The sequence below is a fragment of the Pituophis catenifer genome, unplaced genomic scaffold, assembly GCF_029215685.1.
Source record: "Pituophis catenifer annectens isolate HBS135680 unplaced genomic scaffold, rPitCat1.0.hap2 SCAF_1, whole genome shotgun sequence".
NCBI lineage: Eukaryota > Metazoa > Chordata > Lepidosauria > Squamata > Colubridae > Pituophis > Pituophis catenifer.
This window is the reverse complement of record NW_027256881.1, coordinates 309,559,253-309,584,582: the sequence shown is the minus strand read 5'-3', so window position 1 is coordinate 309,584,582 and position 25,330 is coordinate 309,559,253. Positions and strand designations below refer to the sequence as shown.

The window sequence follows — 25,330 nt, the reverse complement described above, 5'->3', positions numbered from 1 at the left end:
ACCCTCCACCAATTCTAATTGTATTAATGGTGTTACGGCATGTCAAATCTGACAGCTCATTCAAACTTGAATTTTAGCGTATCGCTTAAAGTAGCAAACTGAATATGAATTTATAAATACAAACACTGAATTGCAGGTGTGTAGTCTGTATATATGCAAAATTACTGTTTGTATGATGCCATATAGCTGTACTTATCTGTTTTAATAATCGTTAAGAATCAATACAAATAAAAGAAAATGCAATTATAAAGCAAGCAGGTTTGCACATGGTTAAAAAAAAATAAAGAAACTAAACTATGCTTACAATTAAATTGGATTCTCCCTGCAGATATTTTAGATTAGAGGGTAGGAAAGTAAACAAGGATCTGCTGAATGTTTGCCACTAAAAGAACTGTTGAACGATTCATTATCAATACTCTTATTACACCATCAGTTGAAGAGCAAACTAGCTCTCCCGTGAAAATGTCTTATGTATGGTGACCACTATGAAAAGGGACAAGGGGGAAAAAATCCCAAGTATGTGGCGTTGTCTTTAATATTCCCTGACTCAAGTATCTCCCTGCTGTGCCTGTAAATGTCAGTCCGGTTTTTTCATGGCTGCGTGCACAGATTAGAAACAGCAGGAGAGCTTGGGAATATGACTACAATACCGGTAAGGACTCTCGTCTTCATGGCAGTGCTCAAGTAATTCTTGGAATGCAGGACCCTGCTGTTTTCTAATATTTACACACAACTGGAGTCATCAAGAGCAGTAAATGCAGGCTATAAGGGAAGCTTATTTTCTTTGTGTAAGGGACTTTGCATTCAAATCAGGATTCCCAAGAGCTGCCACCCCTTCTCCACCCCACCCTCAAAAACGCAGGTTATTGCAATATTTTTAACATTGTCAAACACTTTTCCATTCTCTCCTTGCTTCTTTAAAGCACCACAGCTCTTAGGAAACATACTTGTTTGTTCTTGAAGCTTCTCTGGAGATAGACAAACTTCCTGGTCTTTATCTTCAAAATTACATTTCCTGCCTGGATCTATCTTCTATCCCAACATTCCCTTTCTTATGATTTCCACTCATCCAGTTGTAATATATTTTCCCATACAACAGTCTTCTGTTCCTTGAAATGATTTAGAGATTTGTCCCTTGCTGATCCATGTTTAGAAGTATCTCTATTTCTCTTCTACTAACCCACTGCTCAAATCTCACATTTTCAAGGAAGCATTGGGAAAATTGATATCCTATTCCAATTACGCCAAAATATGTATCTTTGAACTAACAGTACATTCTCCCTGTTCCTCTGCCTCCATTTGATTTTTTTAATCTGGTTGTTCCTTTTTATTACTTTTTTAGACGATAAAATTGTAAGTATAGGTTTGAGCCAGACTGATTACACACACACGCACATATATGCAACCAACAACTTATAATTAAATTTTCAAAATTTATTTTACACAGACATTATTTCCTTTTAATTCACGTTTATACAAAATAGCGGAATGCAAGAATGTGCAAAGAAATGCCAAAACACTCTGAAACTTTTGTAAAATTATACTAAACCATACATTCTACATATAAGATTTAAAAACTTTTTCAAGCTAGCACAATATGGCAAGTTTAGATGTATGTTTAAACAAAGATACAAAAGAGGAAAAAGCCAAGTGCTACTGTAATAAGGTAAAATTAAAAGAAGAAAAAAAAAACCAAGGACCCGCTACTCAGTGCAAGTAGGAAACTCATTCTGGGCTTTTTAACTTCTGAACTCTCTTCCTTGGTTTCAAGTTTGTCTTGGGTTTGGGTGAGATCTTCTGTAATTTGGGTTTGGTGGCTCCAATCTCTATAGTTATTATGAATAAAGACAATTTCATTATTAAAGACAATTCACAGAAATTCTGAATTTAATCAAATACTTTTTACTTACTAATACTTTACAATCCACATCAAATTCAGGATATTAATAACTCTAAAAATGGTATCCCTAGCTCAGGGGTGAAATGTAAAATCTGTTACTACCGGTTCTGTGGGTGTGGCTTGGTGAGGGAGTTAATGTGACTGGGTGGGCGTGGCCAACTTTTGTTTTTTTTTAAACTTTTCAAAGCATTTTTTCTAATGCTTTGAAAAGCCTCTCTGCCGATCAGGAACTCAGCTGGGATCGTCAGAGACTTTTCAAAGCATTTTTTTACCACCTCTTCGACCAAGAAAAAAATGCTTTGAAAAGCCTGATGATACCAGCTGAGCCGTGCGATCATCAGAGGCTTTCTTTTTTTACTTTTAAAAGCATTTTTTCATCGGAAGAGGTTGTAGAAAAAATGCTTTTAAAAGTTAAAAAAAAAGCCTCTGATGATCGTGCGGCTCAGCTGGGCATGGTGGGGGTGGGGCGCAGGGATTTTTGCTACCAGTTCTCCGAACCACCCGCCGCCATCACTACTGGATCAGGTGATCCGGTCCGAACCGGGAGCATTTCACTCCTAGCTACACAAATTATATTTGATTGGCACACATGAGTTTCTCCATTCCTTCTTGTACCAATTGGTTTATTTGTATCCAATCACATAAATACCTTTGGTTTTTCTCCAGAATTATTTTTAAATTTAAGTCACACAAATGAAAAATTTAAAACTGGGCTTTACATGTCTTTGCCTAAAGAAATTTGCTGAAACTATTACAAAACAAAGTCAGCTATGGGTATACATTTAATAAAACTAAAACTGCATGCAAACATTATTTGGTGTAAGTTACAATACCATCCTCCTGCGAAGACACTCATGAGTGTAGGGTTCCAATAAATGACATCATCAATTAGAGGGCCAATTTCTTAGTATCCCATATAATATTTGCTTCTGCCCACGTTCCCAGGAAATTATACAAGATTTTACACAATATTTATTGTACTGTACTATTTCTGCTTCAGCATGCAGAAAATTTTTGGAACCCCTCTTGATAAAAAAATCAATTTGGCCTGATTCACATCAAATTGAATATTTAATGAATTTAGACAAGGAGGTATCACTACAGAGGCTAACAAGCTTTATACAGGGTGCTGCTAAACAGAGATTTTATTTAAATTCCCAATATTTCTCCATTTTATCTGCTATAATAAAGTTTTAATATTCTTACTGATTTTTGCATATTATAATGTATGTTATTAAAGTATGGATACTTTTATGTATGTTTTAACTTATTTGGTATGGCTGCCTATCAAAAATATAAACATATTGAATTGAATTGAATTTTTGATTGGAACAAGGAACTGGCAACCCATCTAGAGTAAATATCTAGCCAACTTTCTCTGGCTCCAGCAAATTTCCTGAAGGGACAAAAAATGTCAAGAAGGAAAAAATGATTTTGAAGACAGAAGCAATAGTGGAGTTGCTTGTTCTGACTTACGTTGTTTATACTCAAGTTTTAAGTCTTACTCCAGCAACTGATGTGGAAAATGAAGTAAACAGCTGTGCTTTCAGTTTGATTGCTCAAATGGAAGCATAGGGAACATTTGTCTATAGCCACAACAACAAATGTGTGCTTCCCATGCATCCTCATAAACTACCAGCCTTGAAATTGAGGGAAAGATACACTTACTGAAAAAATATAATCCATCCTGAAGCAATGTTGAAATACTTCAGTTTAGCTCTCTATCCTTAAGTGAACTTTGCATCTAGTCAGAAGTGTCTAGTTTTCCATATATGTTATTAACGTGGGATAAATACAGAAAAACATACATTTTACTTGTAAGAGAGATTCTTCTTAGATTTGTTTTTAACCATAATGCACTATAATAATAGTTGTGTTATCTCAATATTGAAATTACTTTAATATTCACTAAAATTCACAGGCCTTTCATGTTGCCTGCTATGAGTTTCACATGTAATTCCAGACCATAATCGGAGTCCTAAGTTAGAATCCATTTCAAATAACATCTCTGCGGTTTCTGCATAACTTGTGACTAAAGCATTAGACAATATTCCTTATGGGTCTTGGGGATGTAATAATTCCTTGATAATATATTGCCCAAGATTGACTATTAAGGTCAAGCAAAAGAGGACTGATGAGGTGCATATCTAGCATGTGATAAATTTCCCATTACACCAGGGGAAATCTCCATCTCTTGAAAGAAACAGTGCTATAACTCCTAAAGAGAACTTGCATCAGAAAGTATTTTATAATGAAAACCTAACTACACAAATATGGTGGATCTGACTGCTAAACAGACTCTCTGGGATTGGAGTAGAAGGCGCTTTTCTTCACTGGTTGCACTCATATCTATGATCAACTCTTGAAGTTGGCTTTCAGGAGTTTCTACTTGGTCTCATGGCTGCTGAACTGTGAGATTCCACAGGGATCCATTCCATCATCCTTATTGTTCAACATTTTTATGAAAAAACTCATTGAGTCCATTGGAGTCTGGGGTGAAGTGCCATCAATATGTTAACACCCAGTCAAGTGAAACAATGTAAGCGTTGAATATCCATTTGAGTCAGCTGATTGCCAATAAACTGAAGATGTTCTTAAGAATGAGACATTGTGAATTGTCTAGGAGCAGGAATCTGCTCTCAGTTTCTAAATAAGGTTACTCTCTCCCTGAAAAAGCATGTATACAGCTTTGCTATACTAGTGCAGAACACAGCTGGTACATTCTTCAGAAATTACGTAATGCTGAACCTAAAATAACTACACTGCCCGCCTAATATGAGAGCCAATTTGGTGTAGTGCAGAGGGCAGAGCAAGCAGCAGGCGAGCACGTGAAGCTCCACTTGCGGAAGTGTTCACACACAAGCCTACCACTCACAGAACCATCGCCTTCCCCCCTCCCCACCCGCTGGAAAGGTTGGGGCCTGCTGGTGTTGTGGTTCAGATGCAATAAAGTTGGAAAAGGCTCAGGGTTGGGAGAGATCAAACTGGAAATGGCTTGGATGGAGGTAGGTCCTGTCTAGCAATTGGGAGGGATTTAGTTAATGATGGCAGTGATAGGGCCAGGCCAGGCTGGGTGCATCAGCAGCAGGAAGAAAAACACAACAATGGTCAACTAGCTGGCAGAGACAGAACATAAACTGAACATAAAACAGCAGGCCTGGTAGAGACAGCATTGTGCCTGGTGATCAGAAGGGCAGAAATGGGGAATCAGGGTAGGGGAAGCACCTATTCTATAATTGTAACTGCAATTGCAGGTGGGCTGCCAAGCACCCAAATTTTGACCACCTGATCACAGTGTGTGTGTGTATGTGTGTGTGTGTACTACAGCAGCCATAACTTTAGGGACTGGTCTTACATACCAGTCATTCAGCGCTACTAACTACAAATGGTTACTGAACAAATAGTTGTTAAGTGAGGACCACTTGTAATGATATTCAAGGCCTTTAAGTCCAACCCCTGGGCCGCAACCTGATAGTAGGCTGCAGCCTGTTCAGAACCAGGCCACACATGCGATGGGTGAGCATGTGGAGCACAGAACCATCCCCTCTTCCCCCCCCCCATGCCTCCAGTGGCCTGCAAAACCGAAAAGGTTGGGGTCTGCTGCTTTTAAGTGTCAAGTACTGATACTTGAAAGAGCATATCTCCCAGTATCTAAATGCTCAAATGTTAAGACCTGGATGAGCAATAGTAATGGCTGCAGATATGTAATGGCATTTCCCTTAAGGCCAGGCTTGTTCTGACATATTGTGTCTTTCAATATGAGTTGCCATTACTGTCACAGCCTGTTTATGCCTTCTGACCTTTAGCTGTATCTTTGTCTTGGTCATTGTGGCTGTGTCTTAACTTGGCTGAAGTTATATTTAACTTGGTGTACTATTTTTTCTTGCTATCTTATAGATTGTAGTTTACCACAAGATGCTCTGAATAATAGGTTGGCTATAAATGTTTTAAACAAATAAAAATAAGAATGCCAATAATATTTGCTGTCCAAAGCAACACAGCTTCATTTTGTGGAGCTAGCTCAGTCAGATCAAAGAAGTAATATAATTCAAGACAAGCTTTAACTCAAGAAAGCAGGGCACACTGCTTCAACATTTTTAATAGAAACATTGAGGTGGGCTGGAACCGCCAATCCAAGTGTCTTCTGGGCATGAAAACTGTTGCAAGCCTTTGAAGTGATTGTTTTGATGTATACCAGGTGCCACTACATTTCACAGAACTGCCTCAAAAGTGCACCTTGGTTGAGTTTTCTTTCGAAGGGAAGCAATCCTTTGATGCTTTGCACAGTCCTAACTTGGAAATGATACCATCTGCCACAGTGCCTTTTAGAGACGGGCTGTAACTCACAGGCAGCAAATGTGTGAGGTCCAAACTAATTCCTGGCATTTCCTGCTAAAAGAATTGGCAAGCCTCCCTTTCAGTCGTCCTGCTGATGTGCATCTGCTGGTCATAAACTACAGATTATGCCAAAATACTACCAAGATTTTATAGTCTATCTGCATAACTCCCTTTTCTTAAAGTAACTGCACTCACTGTTGCAAGTGACTGCTGCTGCTGCTGCTGCTACTGCTGGTAGCCTCTGGCTGCAACCTGCTGTGATGAATTGGTTGTGGGGAGTCAGCACTTCCTGACAGTGAATTGGACAAGATAGGTGAGGATAAAAATGAAAACAGAGAGGAAAATAAATGGTGGGAAAAGGGGTAGGGAGCCATCGCCAACAACTTTCATCAACTAACTGTCATCAGTTTTATACGATGAGCAATAAATATATTTCACATTTGCTACTGGCAGATAGCTGACAATCTTTCTTTTCCCATGTTACCCAACAAAATAGTTAACGTTTATTGTGGAATTTAAACATCTTTGAATTTTTCTACAGCGATAGATCAGTGACAAATACTAATAAGAATGTTTTACTTACTCGGTGATGCAGGCTTTCTTTTTTTGGTATTTTTCACACCATCAACAGCTATTTCGGCATTGTCCTCATCAGCAGTAGCTGTCCCTGATGCAGCAACTAATTTTCTTTTTGTCTATCGTCCAAATCAAAACAGAAAAAGTGCACACAGGCAAGTTAAACAAATGATAACGCCATACATAAAATTGCTAACCATATTTCTCTATCAAAGTTTCCTATCCTCTGAGTAATTAACTCAAAAAGCTTTTAACAGAAAAAGCATGTTATCTTAGGAATCATGCTATGATTTTTAATATCTTATTTTGTACAGGTTCCTGCATGAAACTATTTTAGTCTATTCAGCAACAAGAGTGTAGTTTACAGTAATCAGGTACAATTACAACAGCATATTGAGTGTGGGCCTTCCATACAACAATATTTCTTATGCATACAAAATTTGCTTCTTGCACTGCCTAAGCAGCCCCCTTTATATTCAAATTTTATTTTAAGTGATTGGAGGGATTCTTGTCTTGTACAAATTGCAAACACGTCTCTGCTAAGAAACTCAGGTTTTACACACATTTCTGTAAGAATTTAGATATTCGCTATATTTCATATATTCGGAATAGTGAAATATAGTGCTAAGACAATGAAAAATACATATTCCAGTACTATTTTGAAATTATTTTTAAAAGAATACCGATTTAAAAGAATACCGATTATCATATAATTAGTGTAGAAATATAGATCATGTAAAAATCACACGAATTGGAAACATTCATTTATTATTTAAGATAAAAGTTTAAGCTATAGCCAGTGAACCCCAAAAGTTGAATTTCAAGCAGCCACCCATTGCCAGCCTCCTTTCCATTTTGATTTTTAATAGTTTGAAAGCATTCCAATTAGAAAAGAACATAAATAAATAAAATTCTGGCTCTTCCTGGGATTCATTTTTTATCGTAGAAGTGATTTCTAAAAGCTTTCAGACTTATTTGGGTAAAATGTTGTTGTTATTCCTTTACCCTCCACAGCGAGAACTGCTTCTCAACCAGAAGCAGGTTAGACCCCTTATAAGAGAGGACAATATGCTTCAAAAGAAACTGGAACTATATATTTCCCCCATTTTACTTACGTTAAACTTATGTTTATGTTAAGAAGCCAAAATATTTTTCAATGTTCTTAGCCTATCAGCATAAAAATTATTATTAAACTTCCACTCACTTTTTTGGTAACTTTGATCAAAGTATATCCAGAGTGAAATAGCTCAAGTGGCTACATGCTTATATAGCCGATGAGAAAAGGGGAGAGTGCATTACATCTTTCCAAAGTGTTGCTTCATGATTACCATCTAAACCCTGCTGGGCTGAACAGATTGGTTCGATAATTACATACAATAACTGCAGTGGGCAGGTAACCCTCAGCTGGCACAGGGCAGCTCCCCTGGGAGAACTTCTATATGCAAACGGCACTGATGGAGTGCATTAGGTACATCTTTCTTGCCGGTGCACAGGCCTGATTAACACCAACCCAAACTCCAAGGTTAGCATGTCAGCAGTTTTGTGATGCATTAGGCAAGATTAAACAGACATTTTTTCTCATTCTGACCAAAATTAAGAAGGAATATTTCACCATTGTATTGCTTTTATATACAGGATATAAATGCATTCTTCCTGTCTAACTGGAATAGAGCTGTGCTTTTTCAAAAGACTTACTGTTAAAGTGGCTACTCAATACTGTCCACACACTAAAATAGTTTCCCAGCTTATACACTAAAAGGCACATTCTTAATCTTGATCCAGGCCAGCTAGATAGCAAGGAAAGTCAGGTGTTGTTCTCTGACAGAGGCAACACTTAAGTCTGATGCAGCGTCCACAGCGAACTATGAATTACTAATTCATATTTGTTTCAGTTCAAATGTTTTCTAGCTGTTATCAAATGTCATCAATGGGCTCATCACTAAGCATATTCCATGGCTTGAGTAGTTTACAAGCTCAATAATGGATATTTTCACTGCATGCAAATGAAGGAAATTTCTCTTTTGGCAGAAGTTAACTGAACAAATGTAAATGTTACAGTAACATCATTCCTTTCATATGAAAGTGAATTAAATTTAAGCCTAGTAGGGAATGCTCTCTCATTAATAAATCCCAGAACCAGAATCACTTAAAATGCACAATAGAGAAGATGAATAACTCCCTCTATAACCAATTTCAATTAGCTGGGCAGTGACTGTTTCTACTATTTCTCAATTTACTAGCCATTATGATATGGCATCATCATATGTCCCCCAACAGAATGCAGTTTTGAGGTTCAACTTGGAATCGATTCCTAGCCAATATTGAAATTGAAAAATGTATTGTGCAGTTCTATGCATAATCAAAAGTATGTTGTTACTGGAGTTTGTTCCCTGGCAGGTATGCAGCTGTACACCGGTTAAAAACATAATGTTCTACAGGAACTCATTTGGGAGGGGGGAGATGGGTAGTTCATCTTATACTTGTCTGAGAGCTAAGGAATATGGCAATCTAGCCAATCTCCTGAGTTAAGAGCCTGAGCATCCTTAAGCTTGTATACTCCTTCCCTTTCCTTCATATCTAGCCATCGTTTGAGAACCAAGTAGTTTGAAAAATGATGGCATATATATAAAACTTTATACAAGATCTTCTACAAAAACAGAAGGGAAGAGACCTTTGTTCAGGTGGGGAAAAGAGTGTGTGAACAAACCAGAGAATTGTTATGCAAGTCTTTATGGAACTGCAACAGATTTAAGCAATAAATCCTTGGAATCATCAGAATAATCAAAACAATTCTTTCTAATGAAATGCTACAAGGCTTATCAATCCTTTCTACCTACCTTTGTAATAGCCTGCCTCATTTGAAAAGGAGCATTTATGACACATAAGGCAGGTTTTTACCAATGCAGCATCATTGTAAAGAGAGTTACATTTTATGCATTTCGGAACTTACTCTAAAGAATCCTACTCTATTTTTTATTAATTGAGTTTCTTTTCCAATTATAAACTAAATAAATGCTTTTAGGATTTTTCTTCTACAAAGCACAATTAAATTGACACAGTAGAACTGAAAACCTCAGTACACAAAATCTATCAAGTTAGACCTTGGAACTATATTAAGACAACCATTTCTATTTTTTTTTTATTTCACATGCTAATCAAAAAGCCCAAAGCGTAAAGTAAGAATAGGAAGCAAAGTGCAAGTTCCTTGAATGTTTAAAAGGATTCATGTTTCCAGTTAGCTCCTTTGTAAATCAAATTTTCATCTGAAAGACATTCTATTCATTTGCAATCCCATTAGGCTCACAAGGTGCTCCTTGCTTTGTAACACCTACAAACAATAGTCCTCGACTTACGACCATTTTGTTCAAAGTTACAGCAATGCTGAATGCAGGGACTGAGAACTGATCCACAAAGTTATGGCTGTTGCAGAGCCCATGGTCACATGATCGAAATTCAGGCACTTGGCAGCCTGCCATGCTTACACAGAGTTGATCCAACTCTCCCACCTGCCTCTCTCCCCATCTCTGCTCTTTTGTCCCTGCACTCTGCAGCCTCTGCGGCCCTAGCTGACTTTTGCCATCTTGTTCTCATTGGCCACATTAGGCTTTGTTGTCCAAGCTGCTCTTGGTGGTTTCCTTACAGGACTTGAGGAGGATGGGATGGCCTTGTGTGGCCAGCAGCTGGCTCATAAAGGGTCAGGCTGGGAATAGATGGCCAGTAGCAGAAGCAAGAAGATGGCAAAGATCACTTTGGGTGGCAGAGCACAGAGCAACAGGGGCCTCAGAATGCAAGGCAGCAAGGTGACTGTGATAGGGCCTGGGCTTCACACTGCAGCTCAGGGGCTTCTTGCAGTCCTAGAGCTGCGGCACATGAAGAAGCCCCTGAACTGCAGTGTGACAAGCAGCTCCAGGGCCTCAGAGTTTGGATTGCGGTAGGACCTCACGTAATTGGTGGAATTCAGTTAACAACAGCAATGTGGAGTGCTGGGATTGGTGTTGCTAAGCAATGCGGTCACATGATGGCTTGCTTTATGAGTGTATCATCTAGTGACAGAAACTCAGCTCACAATTGTGGTCATAAATCAAGGACCACCTGTTCACTTGAGATAGGCATCTTCAAGTGGAGACATTCAGCTCTTTCATCTGGAAATGGGTATATTAGAAGCAATGCTACTTTCGCTCTTATTTCATCTGAAGAGAAGATACATTAAATACAGATCTGAATTAAGAAGACCTTAGGCTTTGCTGGAACATCGCCATTCAACGAAACTTCAAAATCTAGTACGCCATCATCTTTGTGACCAATGTCTTGCAGACCTTGAAGAAATATTTCTCGCAATTCCTCATATGGTGGTTTTTCAGTGTAGGACAGAGCCATCACTTTTTCCATATACCTGGCTATTTCATCTAAAGAAAGCAATGGAAAGTCCCAATATGTCAATTACATTTTCATGTAGCAATATAGTGATACGGTATAAAATTCAGATATTACTACAGTCATAGCTATTATCCAATATGGTAAGAAAAATATTTTCTTCTTCTCTGCTCACAGAATCTATTTTGTTTCTGGAGACAATCTATAAAATACATAAAATTCTGCTTGGGATAATCAGTATAATAGCCAGATCCATATACTTATCACAGAAGAAAAGGAGAACTTTCCTGATATATTTCACATCTTCAAAAGAAACTCTGGAGGGGATAGATTTGTCAAATGAAGAAGGGCATCTTCTTCCATATTTGTCAGGCTCTAAACAGACCTGAGGCAGTCATTTAATCTTCCTAGATTCATTTTATTCACAGAAATATCAAATTTCATAGTACACATAACATGAACTCTGTATCTTTTTTCTTTTCTCACATGAAACAAATACATTTGTTTGATGAAATAATTTAAGCAGGCTCTTACTTACCTGGCTTATTTTCTTTAGTGAAACATTTCAACATGAATTCAGAAACGTTATCAGTATACCTGGGAGAAAAAACAAGATGCCAAATTGTGTTTAACAGATCAGAAGTTAAATTTTGATCTGTTAGATTTTCTTTCCTTTCAAATATACAATACATATATGCAGTACATGCAATAGACACATACTGTATACTGGTAACAATAATGAAGAGTAATAAAGCTATCCTAGTTTTTTAAAATTACACTCCATTATTGAATAATATATGTTACAATCATGCTGTTATGGGTAAGGACTGAAAACATTCTGACAATTAAAATCCTAGCATAGAAATCCTGTTGTATTATGTTTCTGATGAGAACGTTAAGAGAAGTGGGAATCTGTAACATGACATCTTATTTTTGATAAAATAAAACCACAATGATTGCCAAACTAAAATGACATTAGCATCTGGCTTTATCGATGTTACATGTGAAAGATGTCACAACAGGATAAGTAAGCTAGGACCATGGTGTCTATGACAATTCACTACAGTCATCTCGCCACAGGACAACTGCAGCGAAAGGATGCAAAATGAGGGACAAAATGAAATGTGATTGAATGATAAAAATTAAAACAATTGTTTATTTATTTTAAATAATTAAATTGAATTGTTAAATTGTCCCGCAGTACGTTGGCCATGGTCAGCTGTCCCATTTCAAGGACCATGTTCACTTCTCATGTTTTCAGCTGTCAAAGGAATACTATAGTCTTCATTTACGGCCCATGTGGATTCAGCAGTTAGTAAAAATAGCATTTAGTGAATAAACATTTATAGTTCTGTTCATATTAGAATTCTGTTGCAAGCTGAAGTTAAATAAGCTTTGGGAAGGGAGGACAACAAAAAGCATGCACCACTTAAGAATAATATAACAACATTTAGCATTAACACTTTACAGGATTTCTAGTTTCATTGTTTATGGCTTTATCTCAGACTGCAGATAAAACAGTACAAAAATCAAAGTGTGCAGGTGTGTACCTATAATAAAATCCCTAAATTTCAACATCAAAAGTGGTATTATTTATGAAAAAATTATGTTGTACTAGTTCAACATGCACTTTGCTTGTTTACCTCTTATTTTTCTTTCACATTAAGCATTTTTATCCCTTCTTGTAAGATTCAACTCTACCCTCAACCCTAAACCAAAGGCTCTCTGGCTGATTTTGGGTCAATTGCTCCTTTCTCAGGTTAACTAATCTCACTAAGTTGTTCGTTATGGGGACAAGGGAAGGGAGTGCTATGTACACCACCTTGAGTTTCAGAAAGGTGGTATATAAATCCATCAATCAGTGTTGGAGTTGCAATACAACACTGCAATATCTAACTGCATAACTGAAATAAGAACATCATCCAATTTCCACCCAATAATTCAATTTCAATTAAACTTGTCAAGTCTGTCTCACCTGGATTTTTAAGATGAAAATATATTTAGTTTCAACTAAGCACATCTATACCAAGCAGTTTGAATACATCGAATAGTTGTATTGTTAAATACATTAAAATTACCTAATTTTTGACTCTTTGACATAATCTGGATTTTTCAGGTTATCTTCCCAAGGCAGACTACCACTAAGCCAGCAGATCATACAATAACCCAAAATTTCCAAGTCACCACGTCTTGAGGGAGCTAAAAAAGAAAAAAGTGCTAAATTCATAGTGAAGATGAAAATAGTTATAAAAAGTATCATTAAAGAACAAAAGGAATAATTAACTTAATATCCCTATGTCTTTTAAAGATGATTAAGAAGTTCTCCTTTAGGAAAAGATGTCAGGTTTATTGCATTGCAATATTAGTTACAACCTATAAAGGCAGAACACTCACTATGGATTATAATTTCAGTTACACCGGAAAGGAGTTATTGGTTGGAGAGTTTCAGATTGCCGTGACAAATTTAAGACCACGGGAAAAGTAGTACAGTATATAAAAAAGGAAAATTTTAATGGAATGAGACACGATTGGGGCTTTGACCGAAATAGCTATCCAAATTACGTAAGAGAGTAACTGTTTTTGGCCAACATTTTTCTTCTGAAACAGATCTCTCCTGTCTCATGAATCAAACATATTCTTGAAAGGCCATCCTGTATCATGAATCAGAAGCTATCTTAAGAAACTATGATGGTACCCAACAATGTTGACCAACTTTTATACAGCCTCCAACTTTCCCTCTTTATAGAACGCTGTTGAGAGGATGGCTTGTGCTCAGCCACAGAAAAACCTGGATTAACTAGGCCTTTTCAATCTGGGTTCAGGCTGGGGTATATTCCTAAAAAATCATGGGCCACGCTTGTGGATGCCTTGAGTGAGAAGTGATGGAACCATTATAGTTGCATTATAACTCCTCTTTTATGAAACTGCTGGTATGGTCATTCAGGGCATTTAATGTGGTGTCATCAATATCTTGATGAAACCCAGTCATATATCCCCACCGTGGGCCAGGCAGATGATGCTATTGCTGGGCTGGCCCAGCCTCTCAATGTTATGAATATATGGATAGCAATAGCAATAATATTTAGATTTATATACCTCTTCACAGTGCTTTACAGTCCTCTCTAAGCTGTTTACAGAGTCAGCATATTGCCCCCAACAATCTGGGTCCTCATTTTACCTACCTCGGAAGGATGGAAGGCTGAGTCAACCTTGAGCCTGGTGAGATTTGAACTGTCAAATTGCAGGCAGCCGGCAGGAAGCAGAAGTAGCCTGCAGTACTGCACTCTAACCACTGTGCCACCTTGGCTCAATAGGGAGAAACTGGTCCTAATTCAACCATGGCAAGAGGGATTGGCTGTGTTTGGGTCTACCAGAGTCTGACAATGTGTCATATTTGACTCTGGATGCAGTGGCATCCCATTGGACACAGTGTTGGTGGACAATTCCGGGGTCCTCCTAGATTTACACCTCCTATTTAAGGAACAGGTTGCAACTGTGACCAATGGGTCTTTTGCATAGATAAATCTTATGTGTCAATGGTGCAGTTGTCTGAATTGAAAGGCCTTGTTTATGGTCACTCATACTCTGGTACTTTCTGGAATGTGGTGAGTGCAGGAAGGCCAGGGAATGAAGAGAACGGCAGAGTCAGAATGCAAGAAGGTCAAGGGGTGGAGGGTGCATCAGAGCATTAAAAAGTGCAACTGTCCACTGCAATTGTCATAAATGCAGGCTGTTGCCAAGAGCCTGAATTTGTGGGGGTACTGCAATGGCCCAAACTTTGAGGCCCAGTTGCAAGTAGCACTGGCTCAGCACTGTTGCAACTTCAAACTGTTGCTGAATGAATGCTTGGTAAAAGAGGACTTACCAACATACTAAACAACTCTGTTACCTTTTATTTGTAAGAAGAATGAATATGCATAAAAACAAAAACCATCTTACACGCTCCCTTGTGTGCATCAATACTAGTAAATTCAAGAGTTCCATCATGACATCGTTTGGGGTTTTCTTTGTAATCCTTGTGATTGCCTTCTGGAGAGTATCGAAAAGCAAGGCCATAATCTACCAAGTACACCTGTGCAGGTTTCAAGTACAACAAAATCAATCCAAGAATTAAAAACAGCCAACCAGAAGTTGTACTTTATTTATATAATACTGACACCACGTTCTCATTATATCATTAATGTCGGGAAATGTCATTCAAAATATAAGCATGTATTCTCTTTTTGTACCAAGATTCTTCCTAAGATTAAAAGCATAATTATCTATCCTATGTACTTCAGTAAAAATAAAACATTATATTATTAAATTTAACAGGACGCCCAAGCAAGTTAAAGTAAGCCTACCTACAATCCAATAACATTAATCTAATATTGATGTTAAAATAGCATCAAATAGCAAAATATTATCTGCACCCTGCCTTAATAATTAACCAGCTCCTGATTGAACTGATGTAGAACAAATTGTCTCAGGGGTGTAGATGGTGATTCTAAATATCGTATTACCAGCACAAACCTAATTCAGAATTATTTTTAATAACAAAGGCTCACTATACCAGTGGATGCTTTCAATTCCCACCTGAAGTCTCATGCTGCTTTTACCACCAGTCTCAATTTCATTTACATCTCACAAACTGTTACAGAAACAAGTCAGCACCAGTCTTATCCTCTTTCTTTCCAATTCAATCTGCTGGGCTATACAAAGCCTTTTATGGCATTGGGTCAGGTTATTGAAGGGATCACCTATCTCCCATGGTTTCTGCCTTCCAGTAATATCAGACAAAATTGGTGCTCCCTCCCCAAACAACTGCATCTATCAGGACCCAGGGCTTCTCTGTTGCAGCCCCTGGCCTCTGAAAGATTTGTGTAGCTCCCACTCCGATGAACTTGTGAAAGGCTTTTTAAAAATGGCCTTTCTCCCATGCTATGGGCTAGAGTACTTGTGGACCCTGTTGGTTATGGCTTTTTGATATATGGGGTATCATGGTTATCCAGATCATGGGGGGTTTTCTTTAACATTTTCTGTTTTTAAAGTATAAGCCTTCCAGAATCATTTTGGAATTTGGTGGCTTCTAAATCAAATAAGTACGTAAATTCATTTCCTGGCTCCAAATCTGGGTAAGTGAAAATTACTATAGGTTGTAAAAAGTCTGTGCTTACAGAAAAATCTTAGACTGGGGCTGCTAAAATTTCTGGCTTGATGAGCATGTCATGAGTTCTCACAAGAGTTACCATGTAAGAAGGGGTCATCTTTTCATCAACATAAGATTAGTCAGCTACAAAATACCCATTAACCAGGAGGCCATTTCCCCCATAATTCTAATGTGCCTGTTCTGAACCTATTGGCAAATTTTTAAACAAAACATTAATTTTGGTCCCATTGGGAATAACTGTAAGACTTAGTAGCAATGTCTCTGCTTTGCACTATGCCAGCTTCCATTTTACCTTCATTAGAAAAATGTAAAAAAAGTCAGATGAATCCATCCCAGAAATGTATTATATAAGAAATAAATCAATAATCTTAAGAATATTTGCATTGTCAACTGTACTGTAATTCTGAATCAAGCTAAGAAAGTTGTGGGAGCTTCATTACTGGAGGCTTTCAAGAAGAGATTGGACTGCCATTTGTCAGAAATGGTGTAGGGTCTCCTGCTTGGGTGGGGGGTTGGACTAGATGACCTACAAGGTCCCTTCCAACTCTGTTAAACTGTAACTAAAAGGATCTGTCATTTTGATGGGAAAAGTGTCTTTGAAGAGTGAGCTCCTGTGCTACGAATTTATTTCTTGATTGAAATGCAAACAGTGTCAATATAAACAACTAAACTTTTGTCTTTAGAGTATGTAATATAGGTATATATTTATTATAGAAATTCTACTATACAACCCAATCAATCATTTCCCTTTGATTTATGAAATTATTTTCATTTTTAGATAATTCTCATCTTCCAAAATAGTATTCTTTATCAACAATTCATACAATGGTGATAAAAACTGTGAATGTAAGGCAAAAACTTTGATCTCAGGTTTACAAACAACAAAAAGAAATCTAAAGTGATGGGGTGATCAATCAATCTCATAATACCTGAAACAATGTGGTGAACAAATGAACTATTTTATCCAGATGAAACTAGGAGCTGATCTTTTACTGCCATCCCTGCTTTAATAAAAGCAATGCAACCATCTAGTAACTCTTGGACCTCTTGCCAAAGGAAGAGACAAAATAACCCTCACAATGTTTCTATCAATTTACATGGGAATATGAAATTGTCATCTCAAGAAAAGTACTAATGACTACTATAACTAAATGATAATAATAAACAGACAGCTAAAGATATTTCTGTAAACCATTTGATTTGAACTAATATGTTAAGAAATCAGGTTTTCAAGTAACAGAACACTTATGCTTGATGGATTCTTCAAACAAAGGAAATAAAAAATTGACAAAGCAGACAAGCAAACGTAATTCACTGGTGTAGTATATAATTTTAAACTTCCACCCCCAAACAGCTATTTGAAATTCATTTTGTATTGCAAGCATTCTCTTGAATATTATTCAGGGCAGAATAGCCAATTTGATCAACTGCCAGCAAAGTGAATAAAAAATGTACAACATTAACTAGATATAAATGTCAAGCAGAAATATTAACGCAGTACACATTCATAAAGGCAAGATTTCTGCTGAGGTTCACAGCAGTTCCATTTTCTTTAAAACAATAGGTTAAACACTGAAGGAAGAAAAGATTGAAACTTACCTGATTTGGAATCTCGTGGCCCAGGAGAAGATTTGAGGCCTTGATGTCTCCATGTACATATTCATGTTCATGAATATATTCCAAAACATTAAGCTAAAAAAGCACAGAATGTCAGAAAAAAAACTTCAATAAAATTAATTTCAATGAGAACATTAACATTAACACAGAAAAACATTTAACTTACTATTCTCAATCCCAACTGTAACACTGTTTTGCGTGAAAACTGCTTTCCTTGTTCTTCAAATATCTTCTGAAGATCTTTCCCAAATCTGTCCATCACCATAAATCTATAACTGATTTAAAAAAAATGCATTTAAGGAAATTGAAAACAAAGTACAAAAAATAACATTCAATCTTGAGGATTGTACAGACATGGAATTTTCTTAGCACCAATTAACAATTGTGTGCCATTAACCTCTTCCAGGTCTTTTTTGACTTCCCTGTCTATTTTCAGACCTGGTATTTCTTAATGGTCTCCCATCTGCATACTAAGCAGGACTGACCATTATTAGCTTTTATGACGACAAAGGTTCTAGGTGCTACTCCCAAGCAATGCAGTGGCATTAAAAAAAAAACTTTAAAAACTGCTAAAACTTACTAAACAACCCCATTCCAAATTTTCTACAATTTCAGGAAAGTATGCAGGAACAAATGAAATCAGAACAGGATAGTAGTTCAACTGATACTAAAGGCAAATTTCTGAAGTATAACAGATATCAGGTGTGTCTCCTGACTGAAGGAGATGAAGAATCTGTGGTATTCTAATTAACCAAACTTCTGTGCCATACTTCTGTGGCACCTGAAGCATGATCTCATTTAAATACCCCCCTTAGGAAACAATAAAAACACAGTTCTGTTTTCACTCATTAAATAACTTATAAAAAAATTCCAATAGAGAAGAAAAAGGTCTTTTCAGTTTCTTTAAACAAATCCTTAATGCCTGTCACTAAACTACAAACCAAAGAGAAGAGTTAATCTCATTAACATCCCTTTCAATTAATACATCTCTTGTTTGATATTTTCTTAATGGTTTAATTTTAATGATAGCCGATTTTTGTTACTTTTGTTGTTGTTGTTGTTGTTGTTATTTTACATATCTAGCAAGGTATTTTCAATTATCTCTTTGGACAGATATTTTTGTAATTTAGTTGCTAGGTAATATTCAAAATGAACTATTGCCTATTTACTCTGTTCTGACCTTGGGAGCAAGAGAATAATAGCTGATGTTTAAATCCTACTACTTAGCCTGAATTCTTTAAACATATTTACTTTTCTTCTGATGGAATAAAGCTAACCTGGAAAGTTTAAACACCTTATACTTCCTGAGAACTACCAAGCACATGTATTAAATTTAATAGAATATCATAAAATTGCCTTAAGATTCACTTAATACTGACCACAATGCAAACTTCCAAGTTCTCTAATAAAATACATAAAACTGTACCAATTCCTTGATATATTAATATGATAAACTTAAATGACAAAGACCCTCACTCGACATTATTGTTATGACTCATTTTAAGAAATATTGTAGAGTTTGGAAAATTGAAATTAAGGGAAGTTACATTATAAAGTCTTTTATATTCTAAAATAAGAAATGGTTTATACCTTTTGCCATTCTTTTGATGCAAACCAGAACCCCAATATTTTGGTACACCTAAATATTTCAGTTTGTGAGAAGAAATCCATTTTTTAACTGAAAAGAAACAAATATTCAATATACATTATGTATATTATATATTACCACATAAGGTTGAAAACTATTATTACTATTAAATCTTAATACAAACAGAAAAGGATGTTTTTTTTTAAACAGGGAACCTCTCCTTCACTGAAATTAATGGCACTGAAAAGTTTAGAATCTAAACTGTAGATGGATTGCATTTTTTTTAATGTTTATACATTTTATCCTTGATTCTATAGTTTTAGCAAATTAAATATAACAAAGGCACCCCACATGAGCAAAAAACTAACAAACATGCTAGCATGTTTAGCATATCATTTAAATAGTTGTTTATTATTCCTTCCCCCCTTTTCAATACTATGAGTTTTAGACTCATAGTATTAAAAAAGGACAAGTTTTAGATCCACTTTATAAAAATTATTTTCAATAAATACTCAATACTGTATTGTTATATGGTTATGGTTAAAATAACCATTTAGAATCCTATATGAATTACAATAACTCTGTATTTCCCATAGTTTTCTTATATTTAAGGATGATTACATTGTTTTATTGAATAAACATGGGTTGATTTACTTACTTAGTTCTGGTTTAGCAGCTCGCATGTAGAAACTTAACTCAGTAAAGAGTGGTCCATTATCACTGGGTTCCTTTAAATATTTTATAAATAAATGCAATGTTTTAAATTTGATTTATTCTTTTTTCAACCAAAGGTTTTACTAATATATAAAACATTCTTCTATTTTCCTATAAAATAGAGCCATTTAACCATTTAATTTTTCTTCCTTGTAATTCAGTTCCTTGGTAATTGTTATATAATTGGGAATGAGATAAATAATTTAAAAATAAAGCATTTTCATATATCACAATAAAAATGTTTACCTCAATATGGGATCTAAAAACCTAATATACAGTACAGCTAAGTTAAGTATTTAAAGGACCCAAGCAAAGCAACCCATCTAATATGGAAGCATCTACATTCTCCAGAATGCTTACCACAATTGCTCTATGAACATTCCAGGGTTGTATGCATCCTTCTACAGGTACAGTGAATTAAACAAAGCAGCTGGCTAGGCTAGTGGTGAAATGTAAAATTTGTTACTACCGGTTCTGTGGGTGTGGCTTGGGGGGGGGGGGTAATGTGACTGGGTGGGTGTGGCCAACTTTTTTTTTTTACTTTTAAAAGCATTTTTCAGCCAAAGAAAAAATGCCTTTAAAAGTAAAAAAAAAGGCTCTGATGATTGCGCAGCTCAGCTGGGCATGGGGAGGGCAGGGATTTTTGCTATCAGCCACCATCGCTTCCGGATCAGGCGATCCGGTCCAAACCAGGAGCATTTCACCCCTGGTTTAGGCACATATATGGAGAGACAACTTGAGAAAGACTTTGAAGTAGCCATAAAAAAACTTTATGGAGCATGAGGCAACCTTGCTGCTTTGTTCCTGTCAATATACTTCACCAAACACTCTCATTTTCAATATCCAAAATAAGACATATATTAACCTAGTTGTCTCATACCAGGTCAAGCTAGTAGCCTATCTAGTACTGTGCATTCTATTCTGCCTATCAACACCTTTCCATGATCTCACGAAGAGTACTTCCCAAATAGGGTATGAACATGGGTTCTTAAACATTATGTCCTTACCATTAATGGCAACAAATTAATGCATCAAGCAATCTACCAGAGAATTGAATTGGTTTACATGGCTTATGCAATTCTTTTCTGATCTTCTCATTTTTCAATTGGTGTCATTTTTTAACTATATCAAAATATGATTATAGCAAGACTAAATCATTAGTTTTATTTTTGTTTTATAGAACTGTAAAAAGAGTTTTGGTCATGGACAGTCAGTGTGTTATTTGTGATAGTCCTTTCCCAGATGACCCTGACTTAAGTGACTGTAATCATAATGCTTAATAGACTTAAATGTCTACATACAATGTAGTTAACTCTATCCTATAAATCTATAGCTAGTGTCAAATGTCACCATCTCCAAAGGATATTTTTTTCAAGCTATCTATTCATGCATAAATATAATTTATCACCTTACATTTAAATTCTAAATTATATCACAAAGCACAGATTCATATAAATATTTATCAGTCACCTCTTCTACTCATGCAGATCACCTCATGTACATCACCAATATGAATCACTATGCATTAATACTTTTCAATATATTTAATAGTGAAAAATGTGACATATACATTATTTTACATCATAATTGTAATTGATTAATAGCATCTATAATGCCATACAGAAGATAAAAAGTAGCAAGAAAAAGGCAAGTCCACCTGGTGCTGCTATCAAGCAATAATATTTGCAGCAACATTAAAATGCATTCTATAATTTGGCTTTTTTAATCGGTAGTCTTTTCTGATAACATCACAGTATTCAGAATGTCTAAACTGAAGGACCAGGAAATCATGGTCCTATCTATCCATTCACCCATATTGGTTAATGGGAATATAAATGGGGTAACGAAAGGCAGATGAGAGGAAAACAGGCCCAGGAGATGCCCCAACTTTTTTGAGACATGCTGCATGCACTATTACTAGCTATATGGAAATGATTGCATGATCCCAATTCCTGCTATTAATGAACTCATGATCAGAATGAGCCTTAACAGTTCTTAGACTTCATAGCACACCGTGCCTTTTATGTCTATGTTTACCCTCAAGAACTCTTAATTTTCCAAACACAAAATTCATGAGGATACAATGATAAATTCTTTTCCTTTACCACATATCTCTAAAGTAAAATAGCTCATAATTGCAATTAGTTATAAAATAAAATATACAGTGATTGCCCTAGAGCAGGGGTGGGCAATTGTGGCTCTTTTACAACCTGTGGACTTCAACTTCCAGAATTCCTGAGACAGCCAAGCTGTCTCAGGAATTCTGGGAGTTGAAGTCCACAGGTTGTAAAAGAGCCATAATTGCCCACCCTTGCCCTAAAGGCAATCTACAAGCTACAGGTCAGATTCCAGATTGTTTGTCCCAACTTCACAGAAATTTTATTTCCTATGCAATTTCATAACACCTCAAAGGAAACCAGTGTAAAGCACGCATGTCATTCCACTATTCAACACTCAATCTAAGGAATATAATAAAATTAGAGATTATTTGAGCAAGATGACAATAGCATTTGTTATTTTTATTAAAATATATTAGTAAAGCTTAAAATATATACTAGTTTAATTTAATCTACTTAAACAATTCATATAACACTAGCTGCATGAGGATTTTCAAGAATTTCACAAACCTACAAGTGGAAAAGTTTGTCTTTTCCATTTTATTTTTCAAATGCATTGAAAATGCAAATGCAACTATTTCAAAAGAAAAAAATTATTTCCAGTCAGTCTGAAGTCAGGCACACCAAAAATGAATGAGTGAATAATTAAACAAACTTACCACTTTTATAACATAGGGTGCATCACTGGTAACTGATTCAGATGAATTAACATCAGCTGTTAAAATATAAGTAGTTTTTATCAACAGGATTTAAAAGTATCTTATAATATCTCAGCAGCAATTTTTACCTAACCAAGAGAGTAATTGGATGAAAACCAAATACAAATTCATGAATATATTTAATAATATTGTATGGTGGAGCCTTATGCATTCTTTGCACAAATCTACCTCCATATCACAAACACTCATACAATAATACAATTTGATACATTTTACATATAATATTTCAATTTTGATGTAAACAATGAATGCTACATTCCATTTTTAAAAACGGTATGAATTTGCCAAACCTAACCACAGTCAATCAAACATACTATTCTGCTTTAAGAGCAACCAGCTGGTGCTGCCAGATGTAAATAAGTCAATTTAAATGTCCCATTAGTGAAACATTCAGTGATTTTGGTGGGTGAATTGAAGCAATAAAGCCTTTCCTAAAGAACAAGATTATGAACACCAAGTCCTTATTAGGAACAAGGTAGTAACATCCATAACAAATATTTTAATTAGCACTGAGTCCAGAGCCACCTTGCCCTCCAAAAAGATTTCATGTTCTTATATTATCTGCTGGAACAGACTAGGGAAGATAGAGGAAGAGGGGGAACCCATTCTGTTAGAAGAGTCCATTCTACTGGCAGCATCACTGGATAAAATACCAACAAAAAGTATTGTGACAAAGGCCCAGCCCTTATAGTAAGGGGAGCATGAAGGCAATGAAGAAAGTCAGAATAAGCAATAGAATCAGGCACACACACCCAACCACTTTCTATTCAGTTCACCAGATGCTGTCACCAACCCCGCAGTCCCCTCATCAATCTGCTAATCAGCTGAATGGCAGAATCCCAAGAACACTATTTGGCCTGTGGACATCCTTTCCGCAGCATGATAACCATGCATTCTACAGCAACTGCTTGTCAATTGATTGGCAAGCTGGCTAGAGCTGAAGAGCCTTGAGGAGCGCTATACAACAACACAGCAAGCTTTCTACAAATTGTTTAAAGGGAAAAAAATAAAGTCTTATTGTCCCTTTTCTAAGGTCACTGCTTTTCTACTATTACAGGAAGAGAGAAGTTGCAAAAAGTGATGAGGTTCTCCTCCAGGCAATTCTATTAGTTGAATATTTTGAAACAAAAATGTTTGTTCTGTAGGAAAATATATCCATTCTGCATATGTGTTGAGAATACACATTCTAAAATAATTATATGTTGGCTGCTATATTTTAGCAATCTTGACAATATTCTTACCAAGGTACAGACAGCCAAAACCACCTTTGCCTATAACGGGACCAAGCTTCCATTTTTTCTTTAAAAGGTCAGTAAAAACTTCTCCAGGAGGAAATTCTTCTGCAAGTTTCCGTTTTCTTGGGCCTCTTTTTCCTGCCGACTTTTTGATATTAGGCATAGTCACTAAAGGCAATTGAAATAAAATAAATTAGAAATAGGATAAATTTGACTTATTTTTAAATCTAAAAGGTCTTTATTGCCTTTTTCCATTTGTCACCCTGTTTGACAAAACAGAAGAATGAAAATCAATCCCAAACAACTTCTGATCATGAAACTCTTGATGATTTTAGTACTGAATTTTTCTAGGACAAATTGATCAAAATGCAAATATGAAAATGTATTATTTTAATTCCTATATGATACTCGCACCTCTGATAAAGGTGTAAAAAATGCTCTACAGTTTGAAAATAATATATATTCTTATCAAGTTCTCTTATTCACATTGCAGCAAATAATAATTACATTTCTGTAAAAGTTAAAAGAGGAGCATATCTACAGAACCATTACTAAAATGGACAGCTTGTATCTTTCCAGATATTGCTAAACGACATTATTATTCATTCTGGCTATGGTTATTGAAAATTGTCATTAAGCTATACCTAGATGACCACAGTTTACCTATCTTTTGGTATATGTCACAGAAGTGCAGCACAAAAGTAGTGTCCATTTTCTCTTTTTTCAATCTCTGAAAAAAGAAAGTTCACTAATTGTGCTCTTCTTTTACAATATTTTTTATTTTAGTTTTTATTTTGATGTGCCATTTAATTAATGGGAAATTAGCAAAAACTGTCTTCCCTCATACTGGTAATTGCTTCCATTTTGCCATTTCTGAGTTGAATTTTTTAAATTGAGAGTCAGTGATTAGTTTTACCCCTACTATTGCCATCAACTCTTCCAAAGCATAGGCTGACAGTTCAAACATATGCAATCAAGCAGGCAGATGAGGTTTGCCTTCCAG

At 36.0% G+C, this 25,330-nt stretch overlaps 1 protein-coding gene across 1 annotated transcript; it reads right to left on the bottom strand.

Annotated features, from left to right (window-relative positions):
• Window positions 1–1,419: 1,419 nt before the first annotated feature.
• Window positions 1,420–24,491, bottom strand: VRK1 (VRK serine/threonine kinase 1). The gene is given in 14 exon segments (XM_070931547.1): window positions 1,420–1,693; window positions 1,696–1,826; window positions 6,434–6,527; window positions 6,822–6,933; window positions 11,048–11,220; window positions 11,727–11,785; window positions 13,267–13,387; window positions 15,128–15,260; window positions 17,937–18,029; window positions 18,121–18,229; window positions 19,545–19,632; window positions 20,201–20,270; window positions 23,033–23,088; window positions 24,334–24,491. Coding segments are annotated over 14 exon segments (1,551 nt in total). The 5' UTR covers window position 24,491; the 3' UTR covers window positions 1,420–1,538.
• Window positions 24,492–25,330: the final 839 nt, after the last annotated feature.